Raw genomic sequence first — 27,309 nt, 5'->3', positions numbered from 1 at the left:
AGCACCATACAAACATATAGTTAGACCACAATGTGTCTGCATTATCATCTATTTCAGTGGAGGGAAGAAACCAAACTAGAAAGAACACAACTTAAAATCATTTACATAAACAACTGTGTTTTTCTTATATACAGAAATGAGTTAATTTCATGCTTCTAAACAGACTGGGTGAGAGAGGTAGTTAAACCAACTTCTCAATTACTAAGACTACCTAAATTATTTTCTTACCTGAAAGATTTTCACTGCATTATACAGACTGACCGGATTTAAAAATAATAATCAGGTCTGTCAAATTATGAAGTGAGACTTTATCAGTAAAACCTTCCCCAAAATGGATTCGGTCAAAATTAGCTAATAATGTCACTCACAATTTCAAACACAGAGCACTGTGGCACTTCACTACTGATTTAGATTTGGGGATGCAGCAAAGGATCAGAGGCAATAACCAGGAAATGCGTCCCCCTATACCTTAGCTGAAACTCCAATACTTTGGCCACCGATGTGAAGAGCTGGCTCATTTGAAAAGACCCTGATGCTGGGAAAGATTGAGGGCAAGAGGAGAAGAGGATGACAGAGGATGAGATGGTTGGATGGCATCACCGACTCGATGGATATGGGTTTGGGTGGACTCTGGGAGTTGGTGATGGACAGGGAGGCCTGGCGTGCTGCGGTTCATGGGGTCGCAAAGAGTCGGACACGACTGAGTGACTGAACTGAACTGAAACCTTTGGGGATCGTATTAACTCTTGCCAGTCAACAGGGGATCATTGTGCAAAGACTGCTTCCGATCATTAATTTACCTTCCAGGGGAAATCTTTGTTTAGTCACAGGTAAAATCAAATCCAGAAACAGGACAAACAAGAACATCCAGACCGACCCTCAGCAGCAGACAGGTGATAACAGACGTACAGTCTGAGAAAATCACTCACCTCTTTGGTGATCACTGTCATGGTGCTTCTTCTCATCTTTAATTGGAAGGTGGGACTGGCCTCCCAGGGCACTGGAGAGGGCCAGAAGGCCGGCACTGCTACCAATGGGTGGAATGGCAGGAGGCTGAAGACCCGAAGGGTGTGGGGTCAGAGGCACTGGCAGACCATGTCCATGTGATAGATGCTGGGCCTGGAGTTGCTGCTGCTGTGAGAAACGAGACAAAGATATTGAACTTGTTCCTTGTATCTGAGTCACCCCGCAACAACAAAAGGAGAGGAAAGTGGTGCAAAAAGACCCTGGAAAGCCCAGCACCCATGAAGGAAAGATTTATCCTTTATAAATACATATAAAGGGGCACACATCCCATATATATATATATATATATATATATATATATATATATTTTTTTTTTTTTTTTTTTTTTAAGGGAGGGAGATGAATAATAGAGAAACACTATCTTTTTTACTTGGATTTGTTGGTTTTGCAACGCACTGTAAATAACCTAATTTTTAAATAGTGAAATTATCTAAGTTACTTTTAATAGCTGAAATCAGATTTCTTCAACAAAGCGTCTGTATTTTGGTCTCCAAAAACATAGAGCCTCACTATTATACGTCTCTAATCAAAACATATATGTGACTAACTGTTAAAGCAGTTATGTTGAAGGAAAAAAAGCTGAAAATTGAGAAAATTAGTGTTAAACAGTTCTCCCAGAACCGCTGCACAGCATGCGGTCAGAGTTAATTTGAAAGAGAAAACCTGAATTAACAACCCAGAAAAGGAAACTGGTTGCAGCCACCGTTTTAAGCCCTTTAAGTGTCCTCAGCGGTACTTGAGCAAATTACTAAAGAAAATCTAATGTAGCAAGGCTTGGGTCCTACTGTAGGCTTGCCCAATAATGCTGAAATAATTGGGCACTCTGCGCACGTTTAGTGATGCTCGAGTGAAAAGCTAGAGGCCTGCCCTTGTACTCTTCTCCAGCAGCCGCCTCTGTGTTGTGACAGGTTTATCTGAGTGGGACTGTGATGCATGCACCAGTAACTGTGCTGACAAGAGTTTAAAGTCATTTTTACCAGCACACTGGCAACACATGCAGAAAGCCCTCAAGAGGCTGGAAGGGGAGTGCTTGACCTCCGCCGAAGCTGCAGCAAAGCGAGGCTTCGGGAACCTCCGCGGGCAGGCCTCCCTGCCTCTGCCGGGGAGGAGCGGGGGCACGGTTAAGTTAAACATGTTCCTCAACAGGAGTCCCGTCCACCAAGACTCTGCTTAACAATGTTCTGTCAGAACAAATGTTGAGAAATTTTCAGACTAGCTTCTGTAGTGATTACATTTTAATTAATACCTTGAGAATCACTTCAGGCCTATCCTATAATACCTAAACAGTCTTCTCTATAATTTTCTTTCCAAGCAGGACCGCACAAAATAGCTTTCTCAAAAATGTGTGGGGTGGCACCTTCTGCTTCCCTTCACTGGTAAGGATGATCTTCAGCAGAGAAAGTTGTTTCCTCTCCTCCTCAAATCAATACTTTTACTTCCCTCCTCCTCCCCTCTGTTATCTTTTCCTGTGTCTGACTATATAAGTCAAAGTATAGCTCTACTTAGTTCTTTTCTCCTATTAACCTACACCTACTTTCTGGCTATTTGTACTTAAAATACAGTCAGTGAAATTAAGTACTAATTTTCAAGGCCAGTTTACATCCATGAAGTAGCAAATTAGAGCAGTGACGCAGACACCCCAACCACCAAGGCCCACGCTCAAGTCCTGCCAACGTGCTACCTAGCTGGGCAGTTCAAAATAATGTCTGTCTTTGAGTGGACAAAATCATGTTCATTATTTCTTATGTACTATGAGTTAGTTGTGACCAAAAAATATGAGCACAAAATATTTTCTAAACATATGGAAAATAAGTCTATGAAGAAACAAGGCCTTTACGTAAACATATGGCAAATTTATTTCAAAACCTTGTTCTACTGAAATAGCCAGAAAATTGCTCCAATTCACTTTCTCTCTCAGGTCAAGAGTCCAATCAGCAAGCATTTATTAAGAGCCTGCATACTGCCTGGAGAATCCCATGGACAAAGGAGCCTGGTGGGCTACAGTCCATGGGCTCACAAAGAGTCAGACATGACTGAGTGACTAACACTTTCACTTCATGTCCTCTTACCACCTTTCCTAGGCTCTAAATTTTGTGAGAATCTGCACCTGACACACAGCCTGGCTAACTGCAGACACTGAGAGATTCACATAGTATCTGAGCAATTTCATTGTAAGACATTAAAAACAAACAAACAAACAAATCGTAAGCTAAAAGCAATGCCTCAGTGGCCTGTGTTTCACTTTTCTTTTTGTCTCAAAGGACCAAAAATAAGCACTAACAGCTTCATTTTCCCATTCAATCAGAACTTTCCAAAGGCAAAAAAGTATACCTCTAGTCTGCAGCACCAGAGAAGGCGATGGCACCCCACTCCAGTACTGTTGCCTGGAGAATCCCATGGACAAAGGAGCCTGGTAGGCTGCAGCCCATGGGGTCGCCAAGAGTTGGACATGACTGAGCGACTTCACTTTCCTTTTTCACTTTCATACATTGGAGAAGGAAATGGCAACCCACTCCAGTGTTCTTGCCTGGAGAATCCCAGGGACGGGGAGCCTGGTGGGCTGCCGTCTATGGGGTCGCACAGAGTCGGACACGACTGAAGCGACTTAGCAGCAGCAGCAGTAGTCTGCAGCACATGCCATTCACAGCGAAGGCTCACCTGTGCTCTCTTCTATCTCATTACAGCTCTAACACTGGTCTTCTCCTCTTCTCCACTGTGCCTGTCTTAGTAGAGGGAGGATCCCTTCTGCCTTTCAAGGCTCTGACTCCTCGCCTGCACCTGCCATCTCTTTGCTTCCCTCTCCCTTCGCTGCTCCATCGATTCTCCAACTCTCTGCTGCTGGTTCTGTCACTGATTTTGTTCTTCTGCTTGCAAGTATCATCTCTAGCATTTTAACACCTATGTAACACTAAAAGAACTTGAAGTAGCACTTTTTCAGGAGGAAAAAAACACTACATTTTAATCACTTTTTGTGTTCTCCACTGCCTCTAACACAATATCTTACACATAACTGGCACTGAATAAATGTTTATTAAATTTAAATAACCTTCCTTTACTCTCTTCAGGTAGGTCCATAAGTATATATCCTTGTCTGTGCAGAGCCAAACATCTTTAAAAACTAGAGTCAACAACCCCCTTCTGTGCACACACACACACACACACCCCTTACTGCTTAATTCCCCATAATCTGGATTTCAGGCCCATCAATCTGAAAAACTGATGACCACTCAGATAGCAATTTTTCAAGGTTTCACAGTCGCTTTTCCCTCTGACCTATCTACAGTCAGAGCCAGTATATCCTCCTTATTAGACTCTCCTCTACCTGCTTTGGGAACCCGAAAGTGATCACCACAGCCTCTCTTTGTTACCTCTGTGAATGCTGTTAAATTTCCTTCTAGACTTTTTCTTCTGTTCACTATAGAGTCCTAAGCCTTCTGCTGCATTCCTATGCTCCAGTACCCCCGGGTATAACTCCTTCCCATACAATTCTACTTGGCAGTCCAGCATTACCTGAAAATGTTTAACAAAACCCATCCCCTAAGTAACTTTCGCTGCCCCAAGTTACCAGTCACCACTCATTTGTTTTGTGTTTCTATATCCATCATCCTGGGATCCTGTCAATTCTCAGTCCCACCATATCAGTTAGACCCTCAGCACCCCATACTTTGATTAGTACAAATCTCCACTAGCTCATTTCGACTGCAATGAATCCACACTGCATCATCACTGCCAATACTTTTTTCTCAATCCATGGCTGCTCCTGTCTCTTAGAACCACCTCTTCATTAGTTATAGAAGTCGTACTCAGCTATCCTGCTCCGTTCATGTTTTACCGGTTCTGCAAAGGCCTCTCCAAACACGCCATGCGTCTACTATCTCATAGGACTCCCTGTATCATTCACTGGCGCAGGCTGCCTCATAAAGGTACTGTTACTCATCTGTTTATGGAGAAGACGACCTTGACTTGCCAACAAGATTGTGACCTTCTGGGGAGAAGACAGCAGCCTCAGGACTCTTTGTACCCTGGCACCTGGCTCACCACTATTTAGTCATATGGCTTTTGGTAAATTAATTTTCAACTAAATATAAAGAGAGTTCCTACATATCCTATACCCAACTTACACTAATGCGAAAACATCTTACATACCTGTAGACTTCACCGAAACTAAAAATTTTTAAAAATTACATACCCAGAGAACTTATCAAAACTAAAAAATTAACATTGTACATTACTATTAATCTAACACAGAATTCATTCCAATTTCTCTAGCTTTCCATTAATGTCGTTTTTCTGTTCCAGAATGCCACACTGCACTGAGGTTTTAATTTTTCACTTGTTTTTATACCAATATTATTAAGTCCTTTCAAAGGTTTTATGAATGACAACATCCAAATTATAATCGTATTGTTGAATAGAATATGTCTTGAATTTAGGAGAGAAAAAAAAGGAGGGGGCTACCCATAAACCCATTTTATAAGTCATCCATTATACATACAAAATATTAAACAAAAAAGCACACTCAGGGCATCCTGTAGAAAGGAGCTATTTTTAGCAAGTGTTTAAAATATAAAATAAAGTAAAAATGAGATTAAGTTACCAAAAGATGGATGATAAAAATGTAAGACAGATATACTGAAATACTTTGGTAGGTTTTTAAATGTTTACATCAATAAAAGAAATCACTTTCTATATTCAGTGGTCATTTTTAAGCTTCTTTGTAAGTCTCTCCCTAGAAACTAGCCTAGCAATAGAGTGACAAGTATAATTGATAATGATTCCTGGTTAGTCAATAAAACCAATGTATTAGTGACCATCTTTAAATAAAAACACCACTCTAGTCACAAAGCAACAGGGTAAAAAAAAATGTTTACTTTATAAGGAAAAAATAAAAAACAATAAAAAATAAATAAAAGAGCAGGGAATACACTTTTACCACTTTAACATTAAAATAAAATATACTCTATGTAACCATAACTGAAAAAAAACACTGAGAAAGATATACATATTGGAAAAATCCTTCTGGCTGTGCCTCCTTGGCCATCACTATCTTGGGTGCCTTATTCGAAAAAGAAAACACTCTCACCTCAAACCACAATACAAAATAAAAATCTTTTTTTTTTCTTTTCCCTTGATAGGCCATTCAAGAGAATAAACACTAAAATGGAGTGAATTTTAAGCTTAAGCAAATAAGTACTCCTTTAGGGTAATTAATTTAATTTTGAAAAAGAGCCAGTAATTATTTCTGAAAATATATAGCAATGAGGTAGTAGACACAGCCTCAATTCTGTTAACAGTTTTTACTGAAGTTTCTGAAACAAAGAATTATCTCCTCACAGTTTCAAGTTTGGAATGAAGGCAAAAAAAGACTACTAATGGATCAAGTTCAGAGGAAACGTCTTTCTGCCAGCAAAAAAAGAAATTCTTTGTAATCAAATGTCCCCAACTCCTTGACCAATGCCTGAGCAAGAGCAGTGTGGCTCAGTCTATACAAATCCCTGGAAACTCTGGACAACTCCAACTGGAAACCAAGCAGAGGTTTTCTTGTCCAGCACCCTATCAATAGGAAAATCTTGCAAAGATTAAAAAAAAACTTTCTTAGAAGTAATGACACCCTAGTAGCAATGACCACACTTGGTGCCATATCTTGGCTTCTTTAAATAAACAAATAAAAAAACAAGGTGAGCCTGCTTCATCTCTTGCCAGAAAACAAGACTAACAGGTGTAACAAATAGGACAATAGGTCAAACCCGAAGGGGTGCTCACTGGCAAAACGAGACAATTCAAGCATCATAAATAGTAAAAACTGTAATAGATCACAACACAATTTTAAAAACAGTTGCCAGGAGTAGAGTCCATGGTACCCCCAAGAAAACAGGTGTAATGATGGGTCATGCCATGAGGCCAAGAATCAGAGAAGAGTTCTCAGGACCACAACCACGCTTCCAACCAGTTGGCCAAGTTGGGTGCAATGAACATGTGTGTCTTGATCCAACCAGGAGTCCTTATTCTATGAGGAAAGTAAGAAAGGACTAGACACAGGAGCTGGGCAAGAGAAGGCAACAAACTCTGAAATAAAGCAGCAAGCACAGAAAACGCCTGAGACTGGGCTGGTATCTACACTCCCTGGATTGTGAAGATGCCCTTTAGTAGGAACCCTGTCTGCGGGGGCTGAGATGAATCTGAAAAAGGAGATCCTGGATGATACGTGGGGATGCACCATAATGAAGGGACATCAGAGCCACTCAGCTAGAATCCTTATCATCTCTGTGAGCAAGAGCAGGTCACTTCATGACCTCAAGTTTCTTTATGTAAAATGTGGAAAACAGGTATAAAACCTACCTCTCCAAGGCTGCTGGGAAAATTTTATGAGATCGAGCATATAAAACCCTTAGCATGATGCCCAATAAATGACTGCTGCTATCATTGGAAAAAAGTGTCCAAAAGTCTATATTTACACACATACTCACTCACTCACTGGAAAGGAGCAAGGGGGAATTCCCAGCAGGAAAGAATATTATTTTAAAAGGGAAAGAATTTAGAATTTACCACTTCATTACTCCAAATCTATTCACAGTATCAAAAACACTAAAACCATTGGGTGAAATGTTGCTGGGGAACAGGTTATTCAGTGTCAAAGGATATCCACACAGATGATTAGCTTCAACAATAATGTGATACAACTGGGAAATACACATCAGCCAGGGAGTGTTTTTACTAAAAATACTTAACCTGAATGTAGGTGGCTCAGATGGTAAAGAATCTCCCTGCAATGCAAGAGATTCTGGTTCGATTCCTGGGTAGGGAAGATCTCCTGGAGAAGGAGTGGCAACCCACTTCAGTATTCTTGCCTAGGTAATCCCATGGACAGAGGAGTCTGGCAGGCAGCAGTCCATGGGATGGCAACGAGTTGGACACAACAGAGCAACTAACACTTTCACTTTCAAACATGACAAAACCACCACACAAGTCCAGATTGTAGGACATTCCATAAGACTGGTCTGGAATCTTCAAAATGACAAAGTCATAAAGTGAAATGTTTGGGAACTGTTTCTCAGCAGCGTGAGAGAAGACTGAAGAGACAGCACAACAAAAGCACTTTTGAACGTGTGGAACAGATTGAGGGACAATTGCTGTGAAGAAAGATGTGGTATCAAGGACATTTTCTGGACAAATGTGAACATGAACTATATACTACATAGATGGATGTCTTAACTGTATCGTGCTCATGCTGGAAAACTATAGGAGATGCACACTGATGTATTAAGGGGTGAATATTATCAAGTCTTCCTCTTACTTTCAAACAATTCGGCACACACAAAGTATAAGGCTTCTGTCTACATGTATACACGTACAAAGCAAAAGTGACAAAATGTTAATTGGTGAATCTAGGTCTAGGTGATGAGTTGTTGCTGTTGTTTAGTTGTTAAGTCGTACCTGACTCTTTTGCAACCCCATGAACTGTAGCTTCTCTGTCCATGGGATTTCCCAGGCAAGAATACTCGAGTGGGTTGCCACTTTCTTCTCCAGGGGATCTTCCTGATCCAGGGATCAAACCCACATCTCCTGCACTGCAGGCGAATTCTTTATCACTGAGCCACCTGGGAAGCCCAAGTGATAAGTACACTTAGTTTGTTTTACTGTTCTTTCCACTCCCCTGTAGTTGTAGAGGTGGGGAAAATAGGATACACCTTTCTAGCCAGAAAACTGGGAGTTACTGCTCTCAACAAATACCTCTAGCAAAAGCTAAAAGTTAAGTGAATACACAGAAGAAAGAATATAAAAAAGAACAAAAGAAGGAAATTTACAATCTAAGCTTATTCTTTCCTGATGATTTAAAACATGAGACTTACTGCAAGGGAAAGATGGGCATTTACAGTAACCTAGGAAAGATTATCACTGCAAGGGTAGTTTCTCACACTAAAACCAGAGATCTCTCTTGTCCTCAAAATCTCTGGAATGACCTTTAACGGGAAAACAGGTAACAAGTAAAGAAGAAAATTCCATGAGTCCTGTGCCAAGGATTCTACTGTCTTAACTTGCAGTTTTAACTCAACAAAGAAATAACAGCGAGAAAAAGAAAGGAAAAAAAAACCTGAGTTGTTATAATATTAACTTCCCCATCAGAAATCCTATTAGAATTTTTTTTTCTGAATTGGTCCACAGTTTACTAGGAAAAGTATTTCTAAGCAAATCAATAATTGAAATAAAATTTCCTGGAGGTTTTTGTTTATAAACTACTTTAAGAATTTTTTGAAGAGATTTTACATATACACAATGGATTATTACTCAGCTATTAAAAGGAATGCACTTGAATCAGTTCTAATGAGGTGGATGAAACTGGAGCCTATTATAGAGAGCAAAGTAAGTCAGAAAGAAAAACACCAACACAGTATATTAACGCATATATATGGAATTTAGAAAGATGGTAACAATGACCCTATACGCAAGACAGCAAAAGAGACACAGATGTAAAGAACAGACTTTTGGACTCTGTGGGAGAAGGTGAGAGTGGGATGATTTGAGAGAACAGCACTGAAACATGTATATTATCATATGTGAAATAGATCGCCAGTCCAGGTTCAATGCATGAGACAGGGCGCTCAGGACCAGTGCACTGGAATAACCCGAGGGATGGGATGGGAAGGGAGGTGGAGGGGGGTTCAGGATGGGGGACACATATACAACCATGGCTGATTCATGTCAATGTATGGCAGAAACCACTACGATACTGTAAAGTAATTAGCCTCCAATTAAAATAAACTAATTTTTAAAAGAAGAATTTTTTGAAGAGATTTTAACACATTATCTTACTGAAACCAATGCTTCCATTTTGTGTTGTAGTTATTAAAGTTATCAAGCTAAGAGATCCTGCTCAGAAAAGTTATCTTTAGTTACTTTAGAGTATTTTTTAAAAGTAAAGTTGTATCTGAAAAGCCTATCTACTTTAGATTCTTCAGTAACCCTGCAGTTGACCTTAGAACTTTAGAAGGAGAATGAACCTCAGATGACAGATTAGTTGCTTTCCAACATTTTATTGACCACAACTAATGTGTGTGCATGTTGTACATCTCCACAGAATACACAAGAAAATGAAACAACAGTTTAACAAATACCAAATACTATGTGTGGCACACTTCTGTATTTTCTGCTCTCTTCTTTTTCTAAATAAAAAATGTTCACTACTGATTTCACTACTTAGTCAATCTAGGAACTGCAATTTGAACAACACTGAACCAGGCTGTGATACTGAGATTTACAATAAGAAACATATATTTGGTCTTAATTACAGATACAGACACAGAGCTCCAAAAATCCTTGGGATTTCCAAAGCAAAGAGAGCAATAAAAGGTGCTTTTTGTTAGGTTAATGAGGTGACTTTTGGAGGACTCTTAGGGGTGGGAGCTGGGTGCTAAGCGAACCAGCCACTTAACTGGAAGGTTGGACCTTTCAGACCAGACCTTCAGGGAGAGAGCAGAGAGTGGCTGGAATTGAAGTTAGTCACCAGTGTATTGCCACTGATTTGGGCAACTATGCATATGTAATGAAACCTCCAGAACAACCCAAAGAACAAGGTTTGGAAACCCACCGGTCTGGTGGAACACTGGGAAATGTGGGGAAGCGCAGAGCACTCGGAAAGTGCTTGGAAGCTCTGCGCCCCTCTCCCATGTCTTGCTCTGTGCATCTCTTCCATGTGACTGTTCTTGAGTTACATCCTTTTATTAAAAAATGGGTGATTCGGTATGTTAGGGCTTCCCAGGGGGGCACAGTGGTAAAGAATCTGCCTGCCAACGCAGGAGATGCAAAAGATACAGGTTAATCCCTGGGGTGGGAAGATCCCCTGGAGAAGGAAATGGCAACCGACTCCAGTGTTCTTACCTAGAAAATTCCATGGATAGAGGACCCTGGAGGGCTACACCCCAGAGGGTCGCGAAGAGTCGGACATAACTGAGCAACTGAGTACACACACAATTTGGTAAGTTAAATGTTGCTCTGAGTTCTGTGAGCTGCTGAGGCTAATTAATTAAACTCAATGAGGAGATTGTTAAAAACACAGGATAATATAGATTTGGGGCTGGTGTCTGAGGTGTAGGGAGTAGGGGCATTCTTGTGGGGCTGGCCCTTAGCCTGTGGGATGTGATGCTATCTCCAGATGAACTGTATGACACACCCAGCTGGTGCTGAACTGTTTGGCCATCTGACGAACTAAACCACACTGAAATTGGGTGCAGAATTTTACAGGCCAATACCTGCACACGTGGGCCTAAGGTAAAGTATGGAACACAAGTCCTCACCATCCAGCCCAGTGAAGTATCTGTTGCCCCAACAGGGCCTTCCCTCACTAGGGAGGTCTCAACATAATTGCTAAGTAATGGTTCATTCATAAGAATTAGATATATCCCCTTTGAGGAAGTGATCTTTGAACTAAGACTTGAAGGATGAGAAAGAGCAGAGAGCTACGAGAAGACAATCTGAGATAAGAGGAAATGTGGCTGCAAAGGTCCAGAACTGGAAAGGAGCCTGTGGTGACAAAGGAAGAAAAGGAAGTCTGGTGGGAACCCAGCGAGCAAGGAGGAAGTGGGGTCGGATGCAACATTATGGGAATCAGATAATAGAAAGGGCTTTACACTTTCACTTAAGAATAATGAGAGCTTTAAGCAGTAATGAGTTTGTTTTGTTAAGTTTGAACTTTTAGCTTGTCCATAACTGGTATAAGCTGGATAACTGTATGTGTTAACCTCCTCTCACTTTCTGGCTTATACTTTCATTTTGTTTAAGACATCTTCTGATGAACAGATGCTTTTAACTGAGTACTATCTTTTCCTTATGGTTTGAGCTTTCTGTGACCCATTAAGAAATCCTTCTCTATCCTAAGATAAAGTCTTCTTGGGTGTTTTAAAGTTCTGTCTTTTTATATTTTTAAGGTTGACTTCTGCATATAATGAGACAGGTGGATCCAATTTCATTTTTTTCCACAAAAATAACCAATTAACCCCCTAGTGTCCATCTTTTTCCCTACTGATCTGCCTGCCCTTCTGGCATATATAATTGGAACAATTTCTGAGTACTTTACTCTGTTTCATTGGTCTATATTAAGACATAGGAAAACATCTGTTTCTGTTTTTTAACTATGCCAAAGCCTTTGACTCAACACAAACTGTGGAAAATTCTGAAAGAGATGGGAATACCTGACCACCTGACATGCCTCTTGAGAAATCTGTCAGGAAGCAAGTTAGAACTGGACATGGAACAAACTGGTTAAAAACAGAAAAAGGAGTATGTCAAGGCTGTATATTGTCACCCAGTATTATTTAACTTATATGCAGAGTACATCATGAGAAACGCTGGGCTGGATGAAGCACAAACTGGAAATCAAGATTGCCAGGAGAAGTATCAATAACCTCAGATATGCGGGTGACACCACCCTTATGGTAGAAAGTGAAGAAGAACTAAAGAGCCTCTTGATGAAAGTGAAAGAGGAGAGTAAAAAAGTTGGCTTAAAGCTCAACATTCAGAAAACTAAGATCATAGCATCTGGTCCCATCACTTCATGGCAAATAGATGGGGAAACAGTGGAAACAGTGACATACTATTTTTTGAGGCTCTAGAATCACTGCAATGGTGACTGCAGCCATGAAATTAAAAGACGCTTGCTCCCTGGAAGGAAAGTTATGACCAACCTAGACAGCATATTAAAAAGCAGAGACATTACTTTGCCAACAAAGGCCTGTCTAGTCAAGGCTATGGTTTTTCCAGTAGTCATGTATGGATGTGAGAGTTGGACTATAAAGAAAGCTGAGAGCTGAAGAATTGATGCTTTTGAACTGTGGTGTTGGAGAAGACTCTTGAGAGTCCCTTGGACTCCAAGGAGATCCAACCAGTCCGTCCTAAAGGAGATCAGTTCTGAGTGTTCATTAGAAGGACTGATGTTGAAGCTGAAATTCCAATACTTTGGCTACCTGATGCGAAGAACTGACTCATGTGAAAAGACCCTAACACTGGGAAAGACTGAAGGTGGGAGGAGAAGGGGACGAGAGAGGATGAGATCATTGGATGGCATCACAGACTCAATGGACACGAGTCTGGGTGGACTCCGGGAGTTGGTAAGGGACAGGGAAGCCTGGGGTGCTGCAGTCCATGGGGTTGCAAAGAGTCAGATACGACTGAGTGACTGAACTGAACTGAATAAGCTAGAGTATTAGTTAACCTAAACATTCATAATGGTATGTTGAGACTAGGTCTGACAGTGGCCAGGATGAAAGGAGAGACCAGCAAGAAGGTAAGAAAGGGATTCAAACCAAAAAACCGATGATGACTTGGATTAGGGTTGTAGCAGTACAAGTGGCAAAGAGAAGAAGGACTTAAGATCTGTTCTGGAGATGGCACTAAAGGACACGGTTATGGGAGGAGAGGGCCTCCCTGGTGGCTCAACTGGTAAAGAACCAACCTGGCCATGCAGGACGTGCCAAGAGATGCAGGTTTGATCCCTGGGTCAGGAAGATTCCCTGGAGAAGATAATGACAACCCACTCCAGTATTTCCGCCTAGAAAATTCCTTGGACAGAGTAGCCTGGCAGACTACAGTCCATGGGGTTGCAAAGAGTCAGACATGACTGACCAAGCATGCACACACACACACACACACACAGAAAGAGAAGGGGAGGAGAAATTCAAGATACCTTGCAAAGATATGTGGAGAGTGCTCAGTTGTGTACGACTCTTTGCAACCCCATAGACCCACCAGGCTCCGCTGTCCAGGAGTTTTTCAGGCAAAAATATTAGAGTGGGTTGCCATTTCCTACTCCAGGGAATCTTCCCGACCCAGGTATCGAATCCATGTCCTTTGTGTCTCCTGCACTGGCAGGCAGATTCTTTACCACTGTGCCACCTGGGCTTCCAAAGCAAAGATGGGCCCCAAGCAAATGGATAGATGGTTGTACTATTTATTCACATGGGTCCCAAGAGAGGAAAAATGAACTTATAAGTACAATCTTTATAATTTTTAATTAATATCTTTATAGAGTAGTTTAAGGTTCACAGTTATAGCTTTTTTAAGATTAGAAAAGTTTTATGTATAATGTGAACAAGCAGAATGGAAAGAAACTTAAAAGTCGCATATAATCGTACCACCCAAAGCAAACTATAATGTTAATGAGTAATCCAGCGTTTTTTCAGTGCATATATAAGCATTTTAAACAAAAATAATATCATGCTATCTGTAGTTTAAAGTGATTATTTTCCTACTCAGTGTATCAGAGAACATTTTCCCAGACCCCAAAATAATGCTTTGACTACATCACTTGTAATGGCTGTATAGTACATGCCATTGTATAGATATTCGAGTTCATTTAAGTGGTCCCCCAATTGGTTAAAGGTTAGGCTGCCAATTTATGTATGGAGAGTCACCATGGTTCAACAGAATATCAGTTAAGACAGTTCCTCTGCAAATACAGATTACCCAGATAAAAGTGGCCTAATAATAGGGTTTTTTTCTCTCATATAACACGTTCAGGGTTGTCTGGATGATAGCAATATCAAGGCTCTGGGTCAACATCTCTGGTTTTCCTCATCCCTCTCACATGCCATTTCCCCCAAAATAGCTGCTACAGCACTGAACATTAACTTGCCCTTACACAACCAAGGTAAAGCAGAGAAAGAGGGCAATTTTCTCTTTATGGGTCTTTCTGCTGAAGAGGGGGAAAAAAAAAGGCATCTCTCTCATTGCCTTGGACAGGGTTAATGCCCCACAGCTCATTTGTGAGGAAGTCTGGATGGAGCACCTGGATGTTTTAGCTTCCAGAGTAGGAGACAGGTTCAGCCTGAAGAAACAACCAAAACAGTTGCCTTGACATTAACTTTGCTTGTAGACCATCTGAGGATACAAGCTGAAAGAAACCTCAAAACAACGTTTGAGTTTTCAATCCAGGTAGACAGCAGCTTGAATTATACCCTGCCCTCAACAGTTTCTTTTCTCAGATATTAACTGTGCCCATAAATTGCTTTGGGTCAACCTAGAGAAACATCTGGGGAAATAAAAAAATATATACACATGATTGCCACTTTGCTATGGGATCACAATGGCCCTGGCCCTGTCAGTCACAGAAGACAACCTGGGCACCGAGATAAACTCTCCCCCTTTACTTGAATCTGTCAAGGGGAAAAAAATGCATGAGGCTCATAGAACAGAATAGCCACGGAGCTGCCTTAAAAAGGATTCAAGAACGTGCCATTAAGTTTTACTTAAAAGCTTTAGGGGATAGGGTTAGCTCTAGGCCTTGCTTATTAGATCAACATCATCATTTAAGTTTGCGATATTACTAGATCAAGTGAAGCAGTTTTTCCCAAGAAGGATGGATAAAATTTTTCTCAAGATGGAGAAATGAGAGAAAAAGTACACGGTTTCTCATAAAGGAATGAGATCATTTCAAAACTAGGAGTCCCCCAACTCTCCTGGCAAACTTGCATTCCAAGTTACTTATACCCCACCTTACTGGCTTCCCAGGTAGCTCAAATGGTAAAGAAATCTGCCTGCAAAGTGGGAGACCTGGGTTCAATCCCTGGGTCAGGAAGATCCACTGGAGAAGGGCATGGAAACCCACTCCAGTATTCTTGCCTGGAAAATCCAATGGACAGAGGAGTCTGGTGGGCTACAGTCCATGGGGTCACAAAGAGTCAGACCGAGGGACCAACACACACACACTACTGGTCCAGCCCTCTGCTGTGGTCCTCCGGAAGTTATCCCCCCTCCCTCACCCACAACTTCCTCTGATGAGCTTACTTGTAGGCTTCTGCTTTCAATGGTTAACTGCTATCCTAATTGGTGTCCCCATGTGCTTGATTCATAACTTTGCATAAACATGATTTATCCATCTATGGATCTACCCATCCCATGAAATCACAAGCACAGGAACCAAGAGGTGGGGACAAGTTCTTAGTCATCAGTGAGCCTCAGAACTTTCAAAGATACATGTATGAACAGGAGACAATAAAGTATTCTCAAAGATTTACATGCCTGCATTTTCTTTTGATACAATTATGTGACGGTAGCTGCTGGCTCCAGTTAATCCCTCCTAATAAAAAAAATCCCAAGCAGTCATTATCATTAGTTATTCAAGATTAAATGTTTAATGTGGTTAACTTATTTTCCACAATACCTATGACAACATCAACACAATGCAGTTTTTTTGTTTTTTTTACCTACCAATAGTGCAAGAAACTCCCTCATCCTCTGGGCACTATTTAGAAACTTCAGTGTAACTTCTGATTTACAAGTTTCTGAACAATTACGCAGCAATGTCTCATTATGATACTCTAGACAACTGCCTTCTGTCTACATGCTTACCAAAAAAGTATAGTACTGTATCAGGCCCTCGTGCAGTTTTTCATTCTTGCTAAGGCACAGGCTCAAACATTTTTTCCGTCGTTGAAAGATTTTTTGTGAACCTAAGACAAAAATTTCTTCTCTGGACAATGTACATCTTTCATACCCATCCCCCCCATCTTTCAAACCCCCCAACACACAATTCTGCCAATGCTTCAGGGAGCTAATGGATAACTTGATAGCCAAGCATGACATCCAAGATCCAAAGACCTAGGTTAAAAATACTTGTCTTGGTAGTGGTGTTTATGACAACTTTTGGTTCTTATATATGACACTAAGTTACAACACCTGATGTTGTAGATGTTGTAGGTAAGTTGGCCACCTGATGAGAAGAGCTGACTCATTTGAAAAGACCCTGATGCTGGGAAAGATTGAGGGCAGGAGAAGAAGGGGATGACAAAGGACGAGACAGTTGGATGGCATCACCAACTCAATGGACATGAGTTTGTGTAAACTGCAGGAGTTGGTGACGGACAGGGAGGCCTGGCATGCTGCAGTTCATGGGGTCACAAAGAGTCGGACACGACTGAGCGACTGAACTGAAACTGAAGTTACAACAGACATGAAGAAACATAGTATGAGTCAGGAGTATTCAACCAATATGTGGAACTATACACACTTCAACTTAGCCTAACCAATTAGTATGGGCATCAGGCACACCCGATTTCACTTCCCTCATTGATGTCTGGACACTAAACACTGGACAATACTATACTCAAGATAAAGAGCCTATCTATCCCAGAGTCAAAGAACAGACTCAAGGGAATGAATAAGGGACAAGTGTAACAAAATGGTTAAATGGGTGAGTTCTGAAATCAGTCTTAAGTTTGGCCCCCAGTTCTGCCACTTCCTCCCTGTGTGGACTTCAGAAAACTTACCCCTTCAGAGCCTCAGTTTCATTATTTGTAAAGCTAGGACAATAATACTCCCTTCCACCTGGGGTGGCTATGAAGCTTAAACAAAATCATGTCTACAAATGCTAAGCACAGTACTGACACAAAGCAAATACTCCATAAATGCCTATTTGTAATTACCCTTTGAGGGAGAAGAACATAAGGATAGGGATGTAAATCTAGAGAAACAGCTGACACAAAAGTCCCTCAAGTTCTAAAATAAAAATGTCACAGTCATCAAAACAAACAGGCTTACAAACCATACAATGTTAGAAAACCGGACAGTACTTTTGTGGCTGTTATATCCAGCCCTGAATTCTATAGATGAAAATACTCTTAAATGAAATTCCTAAGATTCCCTACAAGTGACACACAAGATGTATTTTTATGTATTTTTAATGAGTCTATACTCCCTTCTTCTCAATCTTGGCTCAAAATTATGGAGCAAAAAACCAAAATGCTAGGTCAAAATAAAATATTTGCTCATTTAACAAATATTTACTGAACAGTTATTAAATAAACAAATTATTGCATGTTTACTGAACAGTTATGAGTATTATACAAATATTTACTGAAAACAATGAGCTCCATATTGTTCTAGGCACCATGACTATAAAAGGGAACAAGATCCCACCTGCCAGTGAAGGGAAATTCACAAACACACATGAACAAACAAATGGTAAAAGTTTTGAGGAAAATAAAAACAGGCTACTTTACAGAGAATGAACTGGGTGTGAAAGAGCTACTAAAGTTTGCCAGCTAGGGAAGTCCTTTCTCGGGAGGTAACATTTAAGCTGAGATTTTAAAGAGGAGCATGAGGAAGACCATGTCAAGACATGGAGAACGGGGTTTCTAGAAGGTAGAAGAGCTGATGCATGATCACTCAGTCAGGAAGATGCCTGGGGTGGCCAGGGATGGAAGAAAGAGACCAATGGGGCTGAAAGACAGTCACATGAAGAGAGTGAAGAGTACGTGAAATCGAAGAGGTGGGTGAAAAGTCAGCTCACACAGAGACTTGCAGGCCATGATAAGAAATTCAGACTTCTTTCTAACCAAAATAAACAACCATCAGAGACAAACTATAACCAGGGGAGCAATAAGATCCAATTAATATTTTAGAAAAAGACCACTCTGGCTGCTGTGTGCAGGAGGAAGAAGACAAAGACAGATGCACAAACAAGAAACCTGATCAGGAGGAAGTTGTAGGAGACCAGCACAAGTACTGGGGACAGGGGGAGATAGCAGAGGCGGGCATCTTAGAGAGAAAAGTCTAGAGGCAGAACAGACACCATTTTTAAAATGAGATAAAGCTGTGCTATTGAGCTTGGATTCTTCCCATTCATCCATCAGCCAGTCTCTCAGATACTGACAGTTAAGGACTAGAGCTCTGAGGGGTACTGCGAAAGAAGGCAATCAAGAAAAAAGAACACGAAAAACACAACATGCACTAGGGAAATCTACAGAAATCAAGAAGTGTGTCATCACTGGCAAAAGAAACCGCAAAAAAGACACCCAGTCTAATAGAACTAGATAAGAGTCCAGAAAATGGACCCACACGATATAGTCAACAGATTTTCGACAAATGGTGTGGGAACAATTGAATTAAATATTCATCTAGGGAAAAGAAAAAGGGAAGAAATTCAACCCAAATCCCCTATCTTACACCATTAACAAAATTTAACTAAAACTGGATCATGGTTCTAAAAGTAAAACTTTTATAAGAAAACATAAGAGAAAAATATTTGTGGCCTTGGGCAAGGCAAAGATAACTGATAAACAACATCAAAAGTTAAGACTCATTAAAAAAAAAGGTCATAAATTAGACAATGTTAAAAACTCCTGCTCTTCAACAGACACAAAAAAAATTAAAGGATGACTACAGATTGGGGGAAAATATTTGAAAAATACATAGAGTACTTATGTTGAATAATTTTTTTAAATGATTAAAAAAATGGACTGAAGAAAAATAGGCAAAGATTTGAACAGATACTTATCAAAGAAGATATAGAGATGGCAAATAAGCACAAAAAGACACTCAACATCTTTAGCTACTAGGGAAATGCACAAAAACACGAATATTACTATACACCTACCGGAAATGGCTAAAAATGCCCCAAAGCTACTATTCCAAGTGCCAGAGAATGTGGAGCAAAGGTTCTTTCATACATATTAGTGAGACAGAAAAACAGGATGGTCATTTTGGGAAACTGTGTCAGTTACAAGAACAACAGCATGTCAGTTACTTTAAACATATACTAACCTTGACGACTTCTGCGGAAAACAACAAAATTTACAAAACTCTGTATGTTAATTTACTAGCACTTCATTCACAATCACCAAACCCTGGAGATAAGCCAACTGTCCCTTTCAAGGGATGAGTGGCTAAAACAAACCAGTATATTCATATTCATACAATGGAATATTATTCAGCTATACAAACAAACTAACTGCCAATATAGGAAACCACACAGACAAATCTCGAATGTATTTTGCTAAGCGAAAATGAAAACTCAAAAGGCTACATAGTGCATAATTTCATTTATATGACAGTATCAAAAAGGATCATTTTGGGAGAAAAAAAACCATCATGGGCACTAAGGTAGGGAAAAGGACTGACCATAAAGAACAAGGGGATTTGGGGTGGCAGAGCAAGGCAGGAGTTCTGTATCTTGATAGTGGTGGTAGTCACATGACTGTATTGGATTCTCAAAATGCATAAAACTATAAGCTTTCAAGGGTAAATCCTACTTTATGTAAATTGTACCTTGATAAATATTTTAAAATATACATAATATTAATAATGAGTAGGTTCCTGCTGCTGCTGCTGTGTCGCTTCAGTCGTGTCCGACTCTGTGCGACCCCATAGACGGAAGCCCACCAGGCTCTGCTGTCCCTGGGATTCTCCAGGCAAGAACACTGGAGTGGGTTGCCATTTCCTTCTCCAATGCATGAAAGTAAAAAGTGAAAGTGAAGTCGCTCAGTCGTGTCCAACTCTTCGCGACCCCACGGACTGCAGCCTACCAGGCTCCTCCGTCCATGGGATTTTCCAGGCAAGAGTACTGGAGTGGGGTGCCATTGCCTTCTCCAATGAGTAGGTAATGCTCCCTATTTCAAATATTAAAAAAAACACAAATTTACAAATAAATGCAGCCTAATTTTTCCCATGTTTTCTATTACTTGCTTCTCTATTTTGCTGTCCTTGAACACTAACATTTTATCGAAATTAAAATGTGCTAATAAAAGTTGATTTACATGTGGTAAAATGTGAAACCAAAAAGTTTACAAACACCAAAATCTTAGTAAGATGATTTAAATGTAATCTAAGGATCTTTTCAGAATACGTTTCAGAAAGCATTTAAAAAAAATTCAAAGTAAAAATGAAATGTGCCTCTTTGATAGGCTGCAACGAATGAGCAACTTGATGTAATGATTAAACTATTCTTACTAGTCTATAAAAAGTTTCCATCTTTTCACAAAAGTCCTTAGAAGATAAGATCACAAATATATTTTTAAGCAGATTGATATCCTAGACAGCTTTGATGAGGACATATACCAACAGTCCTTAAAACTCAGTCTAAGGCATCTACCCTCTAATTGCCTGTTTGGTGGGGAGCCTGTCTTCTCTCTCCCAGCTTTGAGAGACACAAGGCAGGCTGGGTCTACGAGGGAAAAGGTTTGGCTACACGGGAGTTAGTTGGTGATGTTGCTTGTAGAAACACTACTGGGAAGAAGTCGGTAAGAGAACTAGAAAAGGGGAAGCAAAACTTGGTAGGGGGAGGAGGGGACCCAGGGTGGAGAGAGGCTTCCCTAGTGGTTCAGATGGTAAAGATTCTGCTGCAATGAAGGAGACCCTGGTTCAATCCTTGGGTCAGGAAGATCTCCTGGAGAAAGGAATGGCTACCCACTCCAGTATTGCCTAGAGAATTCCATGGACAGAGGAGCCCGCCAGGCTATAGTCCCTGGGGTAGCAAAGAGCTGGACATGACCAAGCAACTAACACTTTCACTTCTCAACCAATAAAAAAAGGAATAACAATGTGCAAGCTTGCAAGCTGCCTTGAGTGAAATCTTTTCTGTATAACAGTTCCACCTAGTCCTCTGGACCCAAACACAGCCTCAACCTGCTGTGCACTGGTGTGAACGAAAGGCAGATGGGTAACTCCACTTTCTTCTAGTGGAAGCCAAAGCCTACGTGTTTTAAGCTAAGCAAGTCACATGTACCCACTCAGACACATTCTGCAGCTCCTCTAACACTGTTTGCTTAACTCTACCTGGAGCTATGGAAATACATTTATTAGGGGAAAGGAGGGAGTGAAGGGCTTCTCCTGCAACAAGAGCAGAACAGTAGCATGTCAGGTTAACAACAAATAAAAACAAAACTAACTTCTAGAAATTTCTTCTAGAGAAGCTTTGTAATAGAAATCAACAGAGTGCACATCATAAACGCAAATTAGAAATTCTGTTCCTTATCTAGGTTTTTTAGAGAGTTCTGAAGTAGAGACAGAGTTAAAAAATTACTTAAATATATGAGAGTCTTTGCTATGAAAGGAAATTACTGCCTCTTAGAACCTCATCAAATTATAGCACAAAGATTAGATTATAGCTACATCACTCAGTAACACAATCCCCTGATCCACAATAAATGAACAAGTTTAAAAAAAAAAAAAAGTGAGGGCAGACATACCAGTATAAGATGGAGAAATGTGTAAAATGACATTAAAACTGCTTTCTTTGACTTAGATACAATCATATGTTTATCAGGCTTTGTGAGAGCAGGTAAGCAAAGCCCTACAACTGCAGACCAACCCCCTACCCTCAACCTTTATCTCATCAATCTGTGTACATCAGGTAGCCAATGGCCAGCACTTTTGTAAAGACTTTAAGCTCCAGGCACACTGTCGAGTAATAACAAAACTAGAATAACAATCTCTGATAAAACACAAATCCTATTTTATAGCTTGTTTTTAAGTTTATTCCATATTATATACATTTAGAAAATACCCAACAGTAATCAGATAGGAGAATAACAAGAAAGGGAAGCTCACTGAAAAGTAGCTTTCAGTTACTGTCAGTTCATTGAAAAGTAGTCATTTAAAACATAAAGTAAAAGCTGAGATGTTAAAAAAAAAAAAAGTTTCATGCATAGAACTCACATCAGAAAACAAACTATGATTGTGGCACTTGAGTTCAATTGCCTGCCTACACCAGAAAGCCCCCTTAAAGAGGCTGAGGCCTATGAGGTCAAATACTGAGCATCTTAGATCCTCCAGGACAAGACATGGATGCATCTGGAGAAGTGATTCCAGAACAGGAGTGGCTCTGGGGAAAGTGATCGGGGAAGGAGGGAACCTCAAAACAAGGTAGTCGATCACTACTTCAGGCAACTGAGCTCCATCCAGCTGGAACCCTCAGTGAAGGAATATATGCAGAATGCACCTCAAAATTACCCAACAAATGGAGACGAGGGAAGCACTCCAGTGACTGAGTCTGGGATGATCCCATTGTGGGGAGAAACTCCCTCGCACTCACACGCAGAAGTGAAAAGTGGATTCCCCACAGTAAGGACTGGGGAAACACAAGAGCCTCCCAGTCAGCTGAGGAGAGGTGTTGCCAAGTCACAGAAAAAAACCTGTGATGGCAATGACTAGAGAGAAAGGTAGATAAGGAGGGTATGAGGGAAAGATGGGCCCAGGAAGAACAACAACGCTTCCCCATTGCGGAGATATCTGTGCCCAAAGGGTTAACAGCACAACCACTGCAAGATTAACAATACCTCTGGAAAGCCCTTTATTAGCAAACACAGAAGAGAAAAAGTACCTCTCAGATACTTCGATTTTGCTTTTGTGAAAAAAGAGTAGTTGTATTTCTATCTCAAATTTTGTGCTATTGGAGGCTGTGATGTAAAGGAGGGGAAAACAAATATACACTTTTAATATATACACATATTCCTATCTGTCAGGGTATTTTTTGCCTAATGGCTAATTAGTTTATAAAGACAACAAGGGAAACTATCATAATGGTGGATCTAAATGTCTCTGAAACTTAAAATGGCTGTTTTTAAATCTATAATGGAAAAAGGACATACCATTTTAAAATTGTCATACTGCAAGATGTCGTGCCATAATGCCAATCTGAAATGCATATAGGGGTGTGTGTGTGTATATAATTTAAGAGTCAATCATATGACAAGGACAATAAAACAAAATGCTAAGATGAAGGGAAAAAAACCCTCAAAGGTATTGTCTTTATTTTTTTAAAACTAACTCAAATACATAGGATGGTAAAGGCAGAGTCATTTAAATCATTTCCTTAGTAATACAAGTAATATTTAAATAGATTTAATAGTGCTGCTCCAAACCAATGAATTATGGGTTTAAAACCTATTAAAATGTAATGTTTTTTTCCTGAGCTGAGAGGAGAGAGATTTAAATCCACTGAATTTTAATATTTCAGCTTGAGCTGCAGGAGGTAGAGAAAGTCCAAATGAACTATTCCATCAGCACCATTCAAGCATGAACATTTTAATCAGTTTTACTTCCTTGGAGTTCTCTAACACAGTTTACGCTGTCATTCTGAAAGCACTTAACACAGAGAGTGTGAAAAACCACCAAGGCTTGTTATTGCCTTCACAATTGATGGCAAATAATTTTGCAGACTTCCTATCATTAAAATGTCACTGCTAAAAATTGAGGTTCAGCATTTCTTGTGCTAACTGCATTTTCCTACAACACCATGGCATACCTGTTCTTAAGGATTTTTTAAGGGGGTGTGCTTTTTTAAAAGAAATGCATATTTATATCATTTCTTTCCTCAAAGAGGTTAAAAAAGTGGAGGAAGGAATCCAGAGGAACCCCATTTCCTATTTTTACACGCCAAACATTTTCTTTTCCAATGTCCATACTGACAAAACTTTTTTCTTAACGGTAGTTTCTTTGGTGAAATTCTTATAAGGTTCCAACTTAGCCTCCTTTATTAAGCATAACCACATTCACACAGCATGTGCTGATTATATAGTGTAATGGATTTAAAAAAACATTTTAAGATAGTCAGATGACTCAATTTAATAATACAGGAAATGAAAACATCATTTCTAATTAGATCATATTACTGATTTAAAACTACAGTTTGTGTGTTGTTTCAACAGTGTGATCTTACAGAGATTCTAATTTAAAAACACAGTGGCTAGCAGGACACATGACATGATTTAACTAGATGCAGAACATTCCCACAGCCCATTTGGAGGAACTCTGGGAAAGCTTCGAGGAAATGTGAAAAATGAACAATTCAAAGCAAAACAGGAAATATTAACTATAGAAAAACAACACAAGCCTTTCCCTGGGTTTTTTTTCCTTATAAATAAAAGACAAATGATATTTAACTTATTTCCATCTATCAACAGTTTTAAACTGAACATGACCTGTGAAAGAAATCATTATAACTGTGTTTCATTCCATTAAACACAACTAGCTTATTGTCAAGAGAACAAGCCGCCTCTCCAGGTTTCAGGCTCACTTCAGCTTTTTGCATTTAAACTGCATGGATCACTGGTTTGGCTCATTTACCAACGAAGGTAGAATAATATTGCAGAGTTAAAAAGGTGCTTCATCAGATTTCATTAAATTGGGGAACATTTGCGCTTGTCTGGATGGCATGCCTACATATAAAACAGATACATATGCAGTGGCAAATAAATGAAGGTCTGCAGGGGCTTAGATGGGTCTTTGCCTCTCAGGAGGGAAATTCCCCTTGGTGCAGAAAATCACTGTTGACTACCTAAAAATTAAGTCACAAAAATCTAAAACTGACCCCTCATCACTTTTGGCAGCAGGTCAAAATATCACCACCTCACGACACAGCCATGCCTAAGGGGGCACAGAACAGCAGATGCATTTCAAGGTACACATGTTATAACTCTGAAAGGTACTGGACACAAGGCACTAAGAAGGGCTGAAACAAAGAAAAAGAACAGTAGCCACAGAAACGCATCAAGTGAGTTGGTTGTGATGGGGCTCTTCCCTTTGCACTTGGTTTGTGATTCCCCAAAACTGCTGGTTTTGTTTTTCTATTTCTGCAATCTGTTTTTCAGAATAGTCAGATTACATGATTTTGATTCCATCTTCAGCTCAGATACAAATAACTCGGAATTGCCACCAGATCCACAAACTACAGCACACACTGCTTTGATAGCGTGTAGCTCTACTGAGTTAGTTCTTCAAATAAAGTTTTTAGGTCACCAAATGAAATTAGCTTTAATAATTAAACCCATATATGTACAATACATCTGTCAGTTACTCAGCTACAGTCTAATAAATCATCTTCTGCCTGAGAAAAGGCAATCTGCCATCCCATTCAAATCAAAGTATGTAAAAATGAAATAGATATAAAACAGTGTTAAAAATATACTTGATGTGACGAAAGAAAGGAAACTTGTTCTGCTTTTATATCTTCCCTCATATCTTTAAGCAACATCCAACACAAAACAACGCGGTTCTGATTTAGATTAATCTTGCCACTGTACAGACAGTAACTAATAAGACTCAAAAAATAAACAAAAAAACCATTCCAGAAAAGGCTGCCCACCAGACATGAGGTAGGCTAGCTACCTGTATTTCAGAAGTTCATATAAAAATAAACACCACACCAGAAATGACCCAGGAGGCTCTCCTATGGGTCCTCACCCACACATTCTCTCCTTCGACAGGAGACAGGATAGCAGGTGAGAAAACTAGGTTCTATGCTGAGTGACCTTGAGAGATTTGGTAATCTAACTATATCCCAACAGGAACACAACAAGTGCTTCAAGCAAACACAGCTGGTATGTACATATACACTAACGTGAAAATTCAAGCTTTCTCAGTGTTCAAAAAAAAAATTATTACACTGCTGTTCTCTGGAATTTCTGGAAATAAAAACTAATTGTGAAATGTATTCATCTCTCATCTCTCCCTTACCCCCGGAACACAGAAAATGTACAAGAAACGAGTCTCTACATGGCTTGTTGTGATTCATCCTCTTCTTTCTAAGGGGCACTTCCAAGGAAATAAAGGTTACTCTTCTCCATTTATTATGCCTTCTAATCTACTACCAGTATTTTCTTGTGGTCAGAGGGACACAAAATAGAGCTCAAAATAGCCCATTAAAAAACAAGCTGCAATCAGACTATAGCTCCACCACCATCGGCAGCCATCCCAGAGTTCTGATTTCCTAGTTAAAAGACAGAGGCATAATTGAAGCAATATCTTCACTTCAGATTGATTATCAGGCGACCCTTATCCGCATCTTCACTCAGCAATTTGAATTTTAATGAAAGTAAATGGAATAATTAGCATTTCAAAGTGTGTTTGATACACTGAGGGCAAAAAAAGAGAAAAGACTTTTGTGTATAATCTATACACAAAAGAAAGTATGGGGGGGGCAGAAAGAGGAAAGTACAGTTGACATGTCTTCATTAAAATAACCTACAGAACCACTCCTAACAGCTGCATAAACAGAGATGTGAATATTGTGCTTTTTTCAGCTAGGATTTCTTGCCTTTCTAAGTTTTAGCACCTTTTTTATTACTGGTTACCTTAACTGAGGAGAACAAAAATGTAAGTGGAATTGGAGTAACTGCTCAAACACATGAATTCCAGCAGGATTTCTATGCAACGTTACTGGTACTATGAGGGATTTTCCAACTGGGCCGCTGATTTTTCAAAAAGCTATATAGTTCATCTATCATTTTTACTACAAATGGACACTAGTCCTTAAGAACCACTCATCAGAGGGGAGGAAGAGTAGCAGGGAGATGTGAAAATGTGTATTTTATTTCACTAAAAATGATATTAAGACAATCTATATTTGAGGAAAGATAAAAGAAATCAGGTCATTTTAACATTAGGGCAATCTGTGTCTTTTGACTGGCAATAGGCTAGCGACAGAGGCTGATTGCAAAGGAAAGAAATACTATGAAAAAGAACTACCCAGTCTCCCTAGGAGGAGAATTTTCAGGAACATGTCAACTGGAATTGGTG

At 39.9% G+C, this 27,309-nt stretch overlaps 1 protein-coding gene across 37 annotated transcripts in view; it reads right to left on the bottom strand.

Moving 5' to 3' along the window:
- Positions 1-27,309, bottom strand: part of TLE4 (TLE family member 4, transcriptional corepressor) — a 275,661-nt gene that overhangs the window by 193,275 nt on the left and 55,077 nt on the right. For 21 of the 37 annotated variants that reach the window (XR_014058563.1, XR_014058560.1, XR_014058558.1 and 18 more), the window contains one exon: positions 930-1,131. The exons of 1 other annotated variant lie outside the window; for it this stretch is intronic. Coding sequence is in view for 22 of the 36 variants with exons in the window: in XM_081506145.1 (XP_081362271.1) it covers positions 930-1,131 (202 nt within the window). In the remaining 14 variants the exon portion in view is untranslated. Of the gene's footprint in view, positions 1-925; positions 1,135-3,428; positions 3,445-13,420; positions 13,444-21,521; positions 21,542-27,309 lie in introns of all 37 variants that reach the window. 15 more of the 37 variants (XR_014058552.1, XR_014058551.1, XR_014058553.1 and 12 more) reach the window with 5 other exon arrangements.

This window comes from Giraffa tippelskirchi, chromosome 1, assembly GCF_054371585.1.
Source record: "Giraffa tippelskirchi isolate mGirTip1 chromosome 1, T2T-mGirTip1v1.2.pri, whole genome shotgun sequence".
In the NCBI taxonomy this organism is placed as follows: domain Eukaryota; kingdom Metazoa; phylum Chordata; class Mammalia; order Artiodactyla; family Giraffidae; genus Giraffa; species Giraffa tippelskirchi.
The sequence above is the reverse complement of the archived record's forward strand: the minus strand, read 5'-3'. Positions and strand labels throughout refer to the sequence as shown.